Source organism: Zonotrichia leucophrys, chromosome 22 (genome assembly GCF_028769735.1).
Source record: "Zonotrichia leucophrys gambelii isolate GWCS_2022_RI chromosome 22, RI_Zleu_2.0, whole genome shotgun sequence".
Classification (NCBI taxonomy): domain Eukaryota; kingdom Metazoa; phylum Chordata; class Aves; order Passeriformes; family Passerellidae; genus Zonotrichia; species Zonotrichia leucophrys.
In genome coordinates, this window is record NC_088191.1 from 471,356 (window position 1) to 485,276 (window position 13,921).

Genomic DNA, 13,921 nt, shown 5'->3' on the forward strand with positions numbered 1-13,921 from the left:
TGCATTTCTTGGCAGCCTGGCTCCCACCTGGGCTGGGCCAGGGCCACTCTCAGGTGGGAGTGAGGATGATGAGGGCCGAGCAGGGTGAGGGACACGCGGCTCCTCCTCACCCAGAGCTGGGCACGCAGCTGCTACTTGTACAGGAAAGGAAAATAAAGCAAAAATACCCAAAAACCCAAGTGTCCAGGTATGCTCAGGTGAGCACAGGTGAGCCCAGATATGGCAGGTGTGTCCAGGTGCCCAGGTGTCCCAGGTTTCCAGGTGTGCCAGGTGTGCGAGATGTCCAGGTGAGCAGGTGAGCCAGGTCTGCCAGGTGTGCCCAGGTGTGCCCAGGTAAGCAGGTGAGCCAGGTGTGTCCAGATGCACCCAGGTGTGCCCAGGTGTCCCCAGGTGTGCCTTCCTGCAGAGGGTCTCGCGGTGGCACAGGGGACCCAGAGGGAGAAGGTTCCAGAAGGGGGCAGGGGGGCGTGGCTGCTGTGCTGCCCCCATTGCAGGGCTGGGGGGGGGGGGTGCAGAGGGGAGAAGGTTCCAGAAGGTTCCAGAAGGGGGCGTGGCTGCTGTGCTGTCCCGGGGGGGGGGGTACAGTACGGAGAGAGCCCCGGGGGGGGCGGGGGGACCCCCCAGGCCCCCTCAGGCCGTGGGGCGGGGCGGGGGCCGGGACGGGGGCGGGGCCCGGGCGGGGGGCGGGGCCTGGGGCGGGGGGGGCAGCGGGGGCAGCGTGGAGGAGGGGGAGGGGGCGTGGGGGGGCGTGGCGGTGTAGGTGGGGGCGGGGCCGGGGGGCGTGTACACGGGCGCGGGGGGCGGGGCGCAGGGGTAGGCGTTGTTCAGGGGGTACTTGGGGGGCGCCCCCGCGTTCTTCACCCGCGTGAAGGTGATGCAGCGGCCCTGGAACGGAGGGGAGAGCGGGGAGTCACTCTGGGGGGAGCTGACATCGCCAGGGAGCTCAGAGACCACCCCCGACCACCACCATGGAGATCAGAGACCACCCTGTCCCAGCCCTGACCACCACCATGGAGATCACAGACCACCTGTCCCACCCCTGGCCATCATCCTGGCATGGGATGGACCTCTCAGACCTTCTCATCCCAGCCCTGGTACCACCATGGCGTGGGATGGACCCAACAGACCACCCTGTCCCACCCCCATGGAGCTCACAGACCACCCTGTCCCATTCTTGGTACCATCATGGCATGGCTGGGACCCCACAGACCCCTCTGTCCCACCACGCTGGCATGGGATGGAGCTCAGAGACCACCCTGTTCCAGCCCTGACCATCACCATGGAGCTCACAGACCACCCTGTCCCACCACCCTGGTATGGCTGGGACCCCATAGACCTTCCCATGCCACCCCTGGTACCACCATGGAGCTCACAGACCACCCTGTCCCACCACCATGGCATGGGATGGACCCCCGCAGACCCCCCTGTCCTACCCCTGGTACCCCCAAGGCACAGCTGGCACCTCTCAGACCCTCCTGTCCTACCCTGTCCCAGCACCCTGGCATGGATGGAGCTCTCAGACCCTCCCACCCCTCTCCTTCACCAGCCCAGAGGGAGCTTCAGCTCAGCTGGGCCATTTTCCTGCTCAGAGCAGTTCCTGAAATGCGTCCCCTCCCCATCGGGGTGTCCCCAAACCCCAGCGCTCCTCGGGAGCCAACAAACTCCTTCTCCTGCTCCTCGGTGCTAAGCTACAGTTTGTTGTACGGCTCTAAACAAAACCTTTGCCCTCTGAGCTGTCATTTTCTCCTTTTTTCCCTCACGAGTTCCACCTGCAAGAGATCCCACTGTAAATGCTCGGATGTCAGGATCAGCATTACTGTATCGTGGGCTCATTCCTTTGGATATGAAATCATCCCAAAAGGCACCAGAGCATTTCTGGAGCCTTTCTTTGCTTTTGGCCTGCTGAGCATTTTCTGTTTTACTCTTTCCTCTCCCAAAGAAAATGTTTTTCCTGGTGGAATAAAAAAAGCCCAAATGGAGCAGATTTTTGGGGTATTTCTGCAGGTTTTGAATGCCCTCCCTGCAGTGCCCAGGCTGGGCACAGGGAGGAGGATGAGGAGGATGAAGGGTTCAGAGGAGCTGCTGTGGAGGGGACACAGAGAGCCCCAGACAGCTGTGCCAGCTGTGCATGGGGGAAACATCTGCCTGGGAGGGGAAAGGGCTCCAAAAAGCCCAAAATCAGAGATTTCACAGTGCCTTGAACAGCCCAAAATCAGAGATTTCCCAGAGCCTTTAACAGCCCAAAATCAGAGATTTCAGAGCCTTGAATAGCCCAAAATCAGAATGATTCCCACAGTGTTTGGTCAGGAATAATTCCTGCAAGGTTTCGTGAGGAATAATTCCTACAGCTTTTGGTCAGGAATAATATATAACATATAACACATAATATACAATAATGTATAATATATAGTACATAATACATAATATATAATATATAATATATAATATATAATATATAATATATAATATATAATATATAATATATAATTGGCAGAGGTGATCAGAGGTGGCAGAGGAGGTGACAGGGGTGACAGAGGAGGTGACAGGGGTGACAGCCATTGCTGCCAGGCTCTGCAGGTCCATACCTTGTCCCCGGGCTGCGGGCGCATCACGGACACGCGGTCGTAGCCTTTCCTCAGCAGCACCCAGAGCGCGTCCAGCTTGCCCTGGGGGGACACAAACGGGGGGTTTGTCCTGCCCAGAACTCAGGTGTGAGACACATCTGTCAGGTGGGTGCAGCATGTCAGCACTCAGGTGTGAGACACACTGCAGGTGTGTACAGAGCACTCAGGTGTGAGATAACAGCACTCAGTGTAGATCGTCAGGTGAGACTAGATCTGCCAGGTGTGATGACAGATCGGGTGTGTCAGATTGCAGTGTGTGACAGGTAACAGCACTCAGGTGTGAGATAACAGCACTCAGGTGTGTTAGATCTGTCAGGTAACAGCACTCAGGTGTGTTAGATCTGCCAGGTGTGGCAGGTAACAGCACTCCTCCCTGGCAATGGGGATGACAAACCCCATCGAGGGCAGCAAAGCCTGTGTGAGTGCCTGGCACAGGGCTGAGGGTGGCAGTGTGAGCTGGGGAAGGGCTCAGTGTCCCCACCCTGAGCTGACTCTGCCCCAGGCCTGGGACGGGCACAGCTCACGTTTGGGGGATTGGGGGGGACCCCAGGCCCCTGGGGTGGGACCCTGACTCCCTTTCATGGGGCAGAGCCCTTCTGTTCCCGTTCCAGGGATCCCAAATCCCCTCTGGGGTCTCCCTGGTGCTGCAGGGGTGGAGCAGACACGAGAAATGACTGCATGGAACTCGTTTCAAAGGATGTGGGGGGAAAACTTCCCGAGGCGAGAGCCAGGAAAGTCTGGGATGCTCAGAGGGAGAGGCAAGAAACCTCTGTGTCAGATTCTCCTGTGTTTGGGCCCAGAGCTGCCCAGAGCTGAGGGAAACCACCCCTTGTGCTCCAAATCCTTCTCGTCCAACCCCTTCTGCTCCAAATCCTTCTCCTCCAACCCCTTCTGCTCCAAATCCTTCTCCTCCAACCCCTTCTGCTCCAACCCTTCAGCTCCAAGCCCTCTCCCCTGTGCAGCAGAGCTGCTGCGAGCCCTTGATCTCCTGTCCACCCTGACAGCTCCAGAAATGAGCAGAAATGAGCACCTTCCCCTTCCATTTCTCCTTCAGGAAACCAGAGGCAAAGCGACGACTTTCCATGGAACACATTTAAAAAAAAAAAAAAAAAAATTCCTTTTTTACTCTGCAGTCCCAGTTTCTGCCATGGTTTTTGGGGAAAGCCAAGAGCTCCATCTCTGGGAGCCTGTGAGACATCTGGGTGGAAGGGAGGGAGCGTGCATCATGGAAAGGATGATGGCTGGAGACGGGGGATGGCAAAGCTCGCTCCTGGCAGCAGAAAGCCTCCTGTGCTCTCCGTGCATGGGCTGGGGCTCCTCCACAGCTCCAGCACGAGGTCACTTGGAGGAATAAAAAATAAAAATATGCAAGGTCTGAAGGCAAACAAAGCCTCGAGTCCTGCTGGATCTGGAGCCCAGAGAGAAGAAACACTCGGGGCAGATGACAAATGAAGGAGTGCACGGCTCCAGCCCTGGAATTTCCTCTGGATTCGTGGTGAACTCAGCCCTGCACTGACCCTGAGTTACCCCAGTGCTCCTGGGCCCTGCTGGGGTCAGGCACAGGCACCTTGGAGCTGTCTGCGAGCCCAGGTGGCCACGGCAGCTTTGGGAGCTGAGACAGGGGGGACAAGGGCTGGAGAAGGGACAGGGACACACGGCCAGGCAGTGCTGAGGGGCTGGGATCCACCTGGGATCCACCTGGGATCCACCTGGGATCCACCTGGCAGTGCTGGGGTGGCTGGGATCCACCTGGGATCTACCTGAGCTTTCCCTGGCAGTGCTGGGATCCACCTGGGATCCACCTGGTGTTGTCCAATAACCTGGGATCTACCTGGCAATGCTGGGAACCACCTGGGATCCACCTGGAATCTACCTGAGCTTTCCCTGGCAGTGCTGGGATCCACCTGGGATACACCTGATAGTGCTGGGATCCACCTGGGATCCACCTGACAGTGCTGGGGTGGCTGGGAAATGACATTTTAAATGTCATTCCAACAAAAGGATCTGCTGGTGCCACCCTGGATGTGAGCACAGAGCACAACACCTGGCAGTGAGCACAGAGCACAACACCTGCAGTGAGCACACCCACGGCAGAAGGATTTTCTGCTGCTGCTGGTGCCACCCTGGATGTGAGCACAGAGCACAACACCTGGCAGTGAGCACACCCCACGGCAGAAGCACCTGGCGCCCCGGGCTCACCTTGATGGGCGAGTACCACCTGTGTGGGGCCGAGGCGCGGCGGGTGCTGCTGCCCAGGCTCCGGGGCTCGGGGAACTCGAACTCCTGCTCCGGCATCTTCACCCGCGCGTTCTTGGCCTTCTCCAGCTTGGCGCCTTCCTCCGTGGAGCCCTTCTCGCCCCAGCGCACCTGGAACGGCCAGCGGGGCAGGGATGGGGTGGGACAGGATCAGGGACAGGGTCAGGGTCAGGATCAGGATTAGGGGCAGGATCAGGGTCAGGGTAAGGATTGGGATTGGGGTCAGGGTCAGGATCAGAACCAGATGCAGGGTCAGGATTAGGGGCAGGATCAGGGTCAGGGTAAGGATTGGGATTGGGATCAGGGTCAGGGTCAGAACCAGAACCAGGGTCAGGATCAGGGTTAGGATTAGGGGCAGGGTCAGCGTCGGGATCAGGATCAAGGTCAGGATCAGGGTCAGGATTGGAATTGGGATCAGGGTCAGGGTCAGGATCAGAACCAGGATGAGGATCAGGTTCAGGGTCAAGATCAGGTCAGGATTAGGGTCAGGGTTAGGATTAGGGGCAGGATCAGGGTCAGGGCCAGGATCAGGATCAGGATCAGGGTCAGTTCAGTGTCAGGATCAGGGTCAGGATCAGAACCAAGGTCAGGGTCAGGATCGGGATGAGGGTTAGAGTCAGGATCAGGGTTAGAACCAGGGTCAGAGTCAGGATCAGGTTCAGGATTATGGTCAGATCAGTGTCAGGATCAAGATCATGGTCAGATCAGTGTCAGGGTCAGGGTCGGAACCAGGATCAGGTTCAGGGTCAGGCTGTACCACCCCTGCTCCATGAACAGCCCTGCCCCTGGGTGTCCCCAGCTGAATGAACAGCAATGCACAGCCCGGCAGGTTTGGCTCCAGACTGCAGCCCAAACTTTCAGCCCGTCCTTCGTGGTGGTTTATGAGAAATGTGGCAGCGGGGGAGCTTTTCAGGAGAACTGAAACCATCTCCTGGTAATCTGTGTGGCAGTGTCCCAGGCACGGACCAGGACGTTACTAAACTCCATAAATCTGTGTTTTCCTCCCCAGTATTCCCACACAAGAATGATCTGGACTCCTGAAAACCTCAGGAAGGTTGTGCCCGGCCCTGAGCCCTGCCTGGGGTCTCCTCACCTCCATCCGCTTGATGCCGCCCACTCCTCGCCCTCCGTAGTAGGAGGCGTCCACTGTCGGCCACTTCTTCTTGGGCAGCCCATCATCATCCTCATCCTGCAAAACACAGCAGGCTGCAGCTGCCAGGGGAGTGCGCAGGGCTGGGAGGGATGGGAGGGATGGAAAAGGATGGGAAGGAACAAGCAGGGATGGGAAGGGATGGAAAAGGATGGGAAAGGATGAACAGGCTTTGAAAGGAATGAGATTTGGGATGGGAAGGAATGAGCAGGGATGGAAAGGGATGACCAGGGATGGGAATGGATGAGCAGGGGTGGAAAGGGATAGAAAGGGATGGGAAGGGATGGACAGGAATGGGAAGGGATGGGAAGGGATGAACAGGCTTTGAAAGGAATGAGATTTTGGGATGGGAAGGAATGAGCAGGGACGGGAATGGGATGAGCAGGGGTAGAAAGGAATGGGAAGGAATGGACAGGGATGGAAATGGATGAGCAGGAATGGAAGGAATGGACAGGGATAGAGAGGAACAAGCAGGGATGGGAATGGATGAGGAAGGATGGGAAGAAACAAGCAGGGATGGGAAGGAATGGAAGGGATGAGCAGTCCCAGGCTGCCTTGTCCTTGCCTAATGATAGATTATTATAATTGTTAGAAATGAGCCTGCCAAAGCCCCAGTGAAATTCAAGGTGTTTTAAATTCCCTGCCAGGTCAGAGTGTGCACTTACAGTGCCTTTCCCTTTAATTCCTACAGCTCAGGCTGTGAACTGGCAAAGCAGAAAAGCAGAGTTCATCAAAAACGTGAAGTATTTCCTGTGAAAAACGTGGAGAGAAAAGAAAAATGGTTCCTCTCTCTTTTTGCTTCTCCTTTCTTTAATTTTTCACAGGGATTTGGCCAAACTCCAAAACTCAGGAGCTTTCCAAAACTGGAAAAGCCAAAAATACTTTGAAATTGAAACTCCCCATCAGGAAAACTGAAAAACTGGGTGGTGGTGGGAGGGGGGGGGGAAGAAAAAAAATCCAAGAAAAACTCCGGTTTTCAGGGCAACCAAAAGCATTTCAGTTTATCAAAACACAGAAACCGGGCTGCAAAACGTGGCCTGAGCCAAGGCAAGGGTGAACAACTGGTCACAAGCACCAGGCTCTTCTCCTCAGGGCTGCTCAGGCTCTTTGCTGCAATCCAAAAACTCGATATCGCTGCGTGAAGCTTGCCAGGAGGATTTTTCTTGTTTAAAGAAAAAAAAAAAGAAAAAGAAAAGGAAAAAAAAAGAAAAAAAGGGGGGGAAAAGGAAAAAAGTAAAAAAAAAAAAGAAAAAAAAGGAAAAAAAGAAAACAAAAAGAAAAACAAAGAAAAAAAAAGGAAAAAAAGAAAAACAAAGGAAAAACAAAGGAAAAAGAAGAAAATAAAGAAAAAGAGAAAAAAGGAAAAAAGAAAGAAAAAGAAAATAAAGAAAAAAATAAAGAAAAAAGGAAAAAGAAAAAGGAAAAAAAGAAAAAAAAAGAAAAAAGAAAAGAAGAAAAGAAAAAAAGAAAAAAAGAAAAAAAAAAAAAAGAAAAAAGGAAAAAAGAAAAAAGGAAAAAAGAAAAAGGAAAAAGAAAAAGGAAAAAGGAAAAAAGAAAAAAGAAAAAAGAAAAAAGAAAAAAGAAAAAAGAAAAAAGGAGAAAAGAAAAAAAATGGAAAAAAAAAAGAAAAAGGAAAAAAGAAAAAAGGAAAAAAAGGAAAAAAAAAAAGAAAGAAAAAAAAAAGAGAGAGAAAAAGTGGAAGCGAAGCCATGGAAATATTTTCCTTCAGCAATTCTCTTTTCTCTCCCTTCAGCCCAGCACAGTCTGGACTGCTCACAACAGGAAATTCCAAGGTTTAGGAGATTTTCCCCACAGGCCCTGCGGGCCCGGGGCGCGGAGCGCAGCCACAAACAAAGGAGCCCGGGCTGGTGCAGCCGGGGCCGTTGGCATCTCTGCCAGGGCAGGGCAGGGCAGGGTCTGCAGCCCCAAAAACGCCCCCAGAGCCCCGGCCTGGCCCCCCCCGGCTCCGCGCCCACCGCACTGGGGGAGCGGGGAACGGCTGCGAGAGGCAGGAGCAGGAAAACACCGCAATTTCACCTCCAGCCCCCAATTTGGGCTGACCCTCGCCCCCTGCCCGCCCCAGCCGCGCTCTGCTCCACCTGAGGAGCCCCAGCCCCACAAGCAGCCCCAGGGGCGTTTGAGGATGCTGGGAACGGGCTGAGCAGGGCCTGGCGCCCTCCCAGCGCCACAATCTGCTTTAGATGGAGCCAGAGCTTCTTTTCAGAGCTGCGTTGCACAGTCAGGGAAGCGCTGGGTTGCACAAAACAAAGATGTGTGTTTATCTCGGGGGCCAGGCTCTGGATGCTGTGACCCTGACCTGAGGGAACCTCGTCTGTGGGTAACACGAGGATAATTCGGGCTCCAAAGGGACAGCTGAACCACTCAGGGTAAGAACTCAAATTTGGCCAGATATTAAAAAAAAAATTAAAAAAAAAAAAATTGGACAACTTACCCCTCTCCCCACCCTTATAATTATTTTCCCAGTTGTCCCTGCAGCGCCTGAATTTTGTCAGAATTCAGCATTTATGGAGAGCTCTGCTTGCACCGAGGGCTGAGCCACGGCACGGCAATCGCCGCTCTGTGTGGGAGATTCCTCATTGAATTTCGGTGTGGGATTTTAGTTCAGGACTCCTTCCTGCCACCCCTGGAGCCATCCCAAACCCCATGGCCGCCCCTTGGGGACACTTTGGGGACACCCTGGCGTGCCCAGGGAGCTGGGGAAGGCTTTGGTGCCTTTGAAGGATCCCAGAACCTTCTCCTCTGCGGCCTGGACACCTCCAGCTTCATCCGAGCTCACCCTCGAGACACAAACATGAAACTGAAATTTGGTTATGAAACTGAAATTTGGCTGTGAAGCTGAAATTTGGCCAGGACACTGAAAATTGGCCAAGACACTGAAATTCATTTCAAATTCATTTGGCTCTGAAGCTGAAATTTGGCTATGAAATAGAAAATTGGCCATGACACTGAAAATTGGCTGTGAAACTGAAATTTGGCCATGAAACTGAAATTTGCTGTGAAACTGAAATTTGCTGTGAAGCTGAAATTTGGCCATGAAGCTGAAATTTGGTTATAAAACTGAAAATTTGTTATGAAACTGAAATTTGGCTGTGAAGCTGAAATTTGGCTGTGAAACTGAAATTTGGCCGTGACACTGAAATTCATTTGAAATTCATTTGGCTGTGAAACTGAAATTTGCTGTGAAACTGAAATTTGGCCATGAAACTGAAATTTGCTATGAAACTGAAATTTGGCTGTGAAACTGAAATTTGGCCATGAAGCAGAGTTCAGTGAAACCTCTGAGAGCAGAGCTGCCTCCCCTCCCTGTCAGAGTGCAATGCATTCTCCTTCCTCCTGTGGCCTTCAGCTCCCAAACCTGCTGATGCAAGAATTCCTTTTTTGGTTTTATTTTCTTTTTTTGTGTGGTTTTTTTCGTCTTTTATGGCCAAGGATTTCGTGAGAAGGAAAGAATCCAACTGTAATCCAAGTGTAACCCTGCTGCTGCAGGGGAAGGGGGATGTCTGCGAGCTGAAAAATGGATTGTAGGAAATCAACCCCATCTCCTATTTGTTTGGAGCGAAACAGAAAATCCTGAGCCAAGATTTTGGCAAAGTCAGAGTTAAACACAGGCTCAGGGGCTGCGTGTGTGAATCACACCTGAGCGCTCCGGCCAGGTGAGAAGGATGGTCTGAGCTCTCCTTTGCTACCTGGATTTAATCGCCTTTTCTGGGGTGATGTAATCACCTTTTCTGGGGTGATGTAATCACCTTTTCTGGGGTGATTTAATCACATTTTCTGGAGGTTGATGTTATTCACCTTTTCTGAGGGTTATTTGTCACTTTTCTGGGTGATTTGATCACTTTTTTCTGAGGACACTGACCAAAACCTGGTCCCCTAAGGGTCACTCACCTCGCTGTCCTCTGCAGGAGGAGGGGGAGGCTCCTTGATGATCTGGAAAATTAAAGAGAAATAGAAAATCATAAATTGGAGTTTTGTCCCTCAAACGCTGCTCCAGCCCTCTGTCACTCAGGGGTGTCCCAAAGCCACGGGGACATCCCCAGTGGCTATGACATTTTTCTGAAAAATCCTTTCTTTAGTTATATAAATATAAAATTAAAATAAACCTAAAACTATAAATATAGAAATACAAAATATTAAATATATATTTATATAAATATAAAAAATTACAATAAACCTAACCATAGAGATATAATATAAATATATAAATATATAATAGAAATATAAATATTTTATATATATGTAAATATATATATGTATATCTATTTACATATATATCAATTTACATATATATCTATTTACCTAATACATTATACATATATTTACATATATACATCTATTTACATCCCCAGTGACAGCCTGTAGCTATGATATTTTCTAAAACAAAAATCCTTTCTTTATCTATATAAATATAAAATTTAAAAAAACATAAAACTATAAATATAAATATAGAAATACAAAATATTAAAGATATAAATATTTATATGGATAATAAAATAAAATAAACCAAAACAGATAGATAGAATATAAATATATAAAGATATATTTTTATAAACAGATGAATAAATATTTATATTTATATTGTATTTTATTACATTATATTATATATAAATATATAATATTGTTATATTATATATTTATATATATTTATGTATGTGTATAAATGTATATTTATATTTTATTTTCATAAATATATATTCATATATTCACATATTTATGAATATAAAAATATAAATATAGTATAAATATATAAATAGAAGAATAAATATTAAAAATAAAAATAAAATAAACACAAAAATAAAAATAAAAATAAAAATAAAAATGCAGACATGGATCTATGGCTGACTGAGGTTTCCAATGGAGCAGGGAGAGGCTCCAGGATTTCTCCATAGGAACCAGCCCAGGGCTGAGGGTGTGAGCCCATTATTTCATGCAGAAACTTCGCATGCAGGGCTTGGCAGCAGCTGCAGCCAATGGAGCCTCCAAGAGCAACAGAGACTTTCCAAGGGGAGGGCAGGGACAATCATGAAAACTATTGAAACTACCAAAAAACCCTGTGAAAATGACCCAAAATGATCAAAACCGTCTCAATGACCAAAAATGACAAAGACCATGACAATGACCAAAAACGACAAAAGCTACGAAAATGTCCCAAACCAATCAAAACTTTGAAAATTACTCAGAATGATACGGAGTTAAAAATCAGAATAACCCATCCAGTTTTGGTCCAGCAGAGCATCCAAGCACAATTCCTGAGCCAGCACCAGTGCAGATTGCACGCTTGGAATTGAGGCCGTGGCTCATTTCCATACATTTGCATTCCTCCCATGGGCACACACGTACACACAAACTGGCTGATTTCTGCACACAGATCAAGTGTTTTCTGTCACAGGCCAAAAGCGGGGAAAAAAGGACATTCCTGCCATTTTTGGGTGCTTTGCACTTCTCAGAGTGAGTTGGCAGCAGGGGTTGGTGAATTTGGACAAGGCTGGAGATAAGGGAGTTCAGTCTCTGTGCCTTTGAGCTGTGTGACCTTTCAAAGTTCAAATTTTACAAAAAAAAAATTCTCATTTCTGACTCGCTGAAGTTCAACTCTTACCAAGAAAAATCTCATTTCTGACTCGCTGCCCAGGCCTTCAAACAGCACAAAGCTTTTCCTTCTCCCCCTTGGGTTCTGACAGCTCCAGCTCCAGGGGCATGAAATCTTCATTTTGGGGCACTGAAATCTTCATTTTGGGGCTCTGAAATCTTCATTTTGGGGCACTGAAATCTTCATTTTGGGGCACTGAGACTCTCATTTTTGGGGTACCAAGATCCTCATTTTGGGGCTCTGAAATCTTCATTTAGGGGCACTGACACCCTCATTTCGGGGCTCGCACTGAGCTCCTTGTTTTGGGGCTCAGAAACCCTCATTTTGGGACATTGAGACCCTCATTTTGGGGCACTGAGATCCTAATTTTGGGACATTGAAACCCCTCATTTTGGGGAACTTGAGACCCTCAGTTTGGGACACTGAAACCCTCAATTTTAGGACATTGAGACCCTTATTTTGGAGCTATACCAAGACCCTCATTTTGGGGCATTCAGACCCTAATTTTAGGACATTGAGACCCTCATTTTGGGCTCCCACTGAGATGGATAACCCCATGGCAGGGCACAGCAATGCCACCACCCAGCTCCAGGCAGGTTTCAAACCCTGGGAATGATGAATTTCCTGCTGCCCTGGGATTTCTGCGGCCGTTCAGGAAAGCAGAGGCTGAGCCCAGAATTTGCAGATCCCAGGAATGTGTCTGGGGTGTTTTCTGTGCTCTCTGAGCGTCCCTGGGGTTTCACATGATGAATGGGGCAATGTGGTTCTTGTCAGCAGAGATGTCGGCTCCAGGATGGGACAGATCATCATTTAAATCCAAGCAAACAGCACAAAATAAGGAATAAAGGACTTTGCCTCTAATTAGGACTGGAGCTTGGAAGCGTGCTGTTAACTGGGCAGATTATTTTTGTCCTTAATTCCCTTCACTCCTCTGGAAAACACCGAATATATATTCTTGCTGTCTCAATAAACAAGGATTTTTAATGGCATTAACCATGATCCATCTGACTAATTTCCTTATTTTTTTCCCCCTTGCATATTTATAGTTTTGACCTCTCAGTCCTGTGACTGCTTCATATTTGAGGTATGAGCTGGGGAAAGGAACATTTCCTTTTTATTTCTGTCCTATCTGCTGTGCCTTCTCCTCGGAGATCTGCTGCTCCGCACTTCAAAGCTAAAGCAAGCCTGTCCCAATTTCTTCAGCTGCAACAAAGCACAATCTTCTCCTTAGAGACAGAAATGAAATTTTAGAGGAAGGAAAATTTGGAGAAATGGAATTTTGGAGAAATTCCCATCCCAGTAAAGGGAGAGACCATCCTGCACAGGTATCCAGGGAATCCTCCCATATTTTTGTACCATCCTGCACAGGTTTCAGGGGAATCCTCCCATATTTTTGTAACATCCTGCACAGGTACCCAGGGGAATCCTCCCATGCTTTTTCAATATCCTGCACAGGTATGCAGGGAATCCTCCCATATTTTTGTAACATCCTGCACAGGTATCCAGGGAATCTTCTCATTTTCTGTAAGATTCTGTACAGGTTTCAGGGGAATTCTCTCATATTTTTGTACCACCCTGCACAGGTTTCAGGGGAATTCTCCCATATTTTTGTACCATCCTGCACAGGTTTCAGGGGAATTCTCCCATTTTCTGTAAGATCCTGCACAGGTTTCAGGGGAATTCTCCCATATTTTTATACCATCCTGCACAGGTATCCAGGGGAATTCTCCCATATTTTTATAACATCCTGCACAGGTTTCAGGGGAATTCTCCCATATTTTTATAACATCCTACACAGGTATCCAGGGGAATTTTCCCATTTTCTGTAAGATTCTGCACAGGTTTCAGGGGAATTCTCCCATATTTTTATAAGATCCTACACAGGTATCCAGGGGAATTCTCCCGTATTTTGTACCATCCTGCACAGGTATCCAGGGGAATTCTCCCATTTTCTGTAAGATCCTGCACAGGTTTCAGGGGAATTCTCCCATATTTTTATAACATCCTACACAGGTATCCAGGGGAATCCTCCCCATATTTTTGTACCATCCTGCACAGGTATCCAGGGGAATTGTGCCTGTGCACTGCACCAGGCACAGCCAAGAGCTGTTGTTGTTCTGACCTGCTAAGCAACAATTGCCTCTACTGTAAACTGCAGTTCTGGATTCCAGCCTCACCCCAGAGCCCCTGTGAGGCCAATAAAGCTGGATGCATTTGGAAAGAGCATTCCTCCATGGCCAGGAGCCAGGGGATGCTGGGCTCCAGATAAACCCCAGGGTGAGG

The 13,921-nt window shown here is 49.2% G+C and overlaps 1 protein-coding gene across 1 annotated transcript in view; it reads right to left on the minus strand.

Moving 5' to 3' along the window:
• Positions 1-630: 630 nt before the first annotated feature.
• The window catches only part of ANTXR1 (ANTXR cell adhesion molecule 1), a 34,892-nt gene continuing 21,601 nt past the window's right edge, over positions 631-13,921 (minus strand). The window contains exons 14-18 of the mRNA XM_064731056.1: positions 9,940-9,981; positions 5,974-6,069; positions 4,824-4,991; positions 2,586-2,666; positions 631-885 (exon numbers count right to left, since the gene is read on the minus strand). Coding sequence (XP_064587126.1) covers positions 631-885; positions 2,586-2,666; positions 4,824-4,991; positions 5,974-6,069; positions 9,940-9,981 — 642 coding nt within the window. The remainder of the gene's footprint in view (positions 886-2,585; positions 2,667-4,823; positions 4,992-5,973; positions 6,070-9,939; positions 9,982-13,921) is intronic.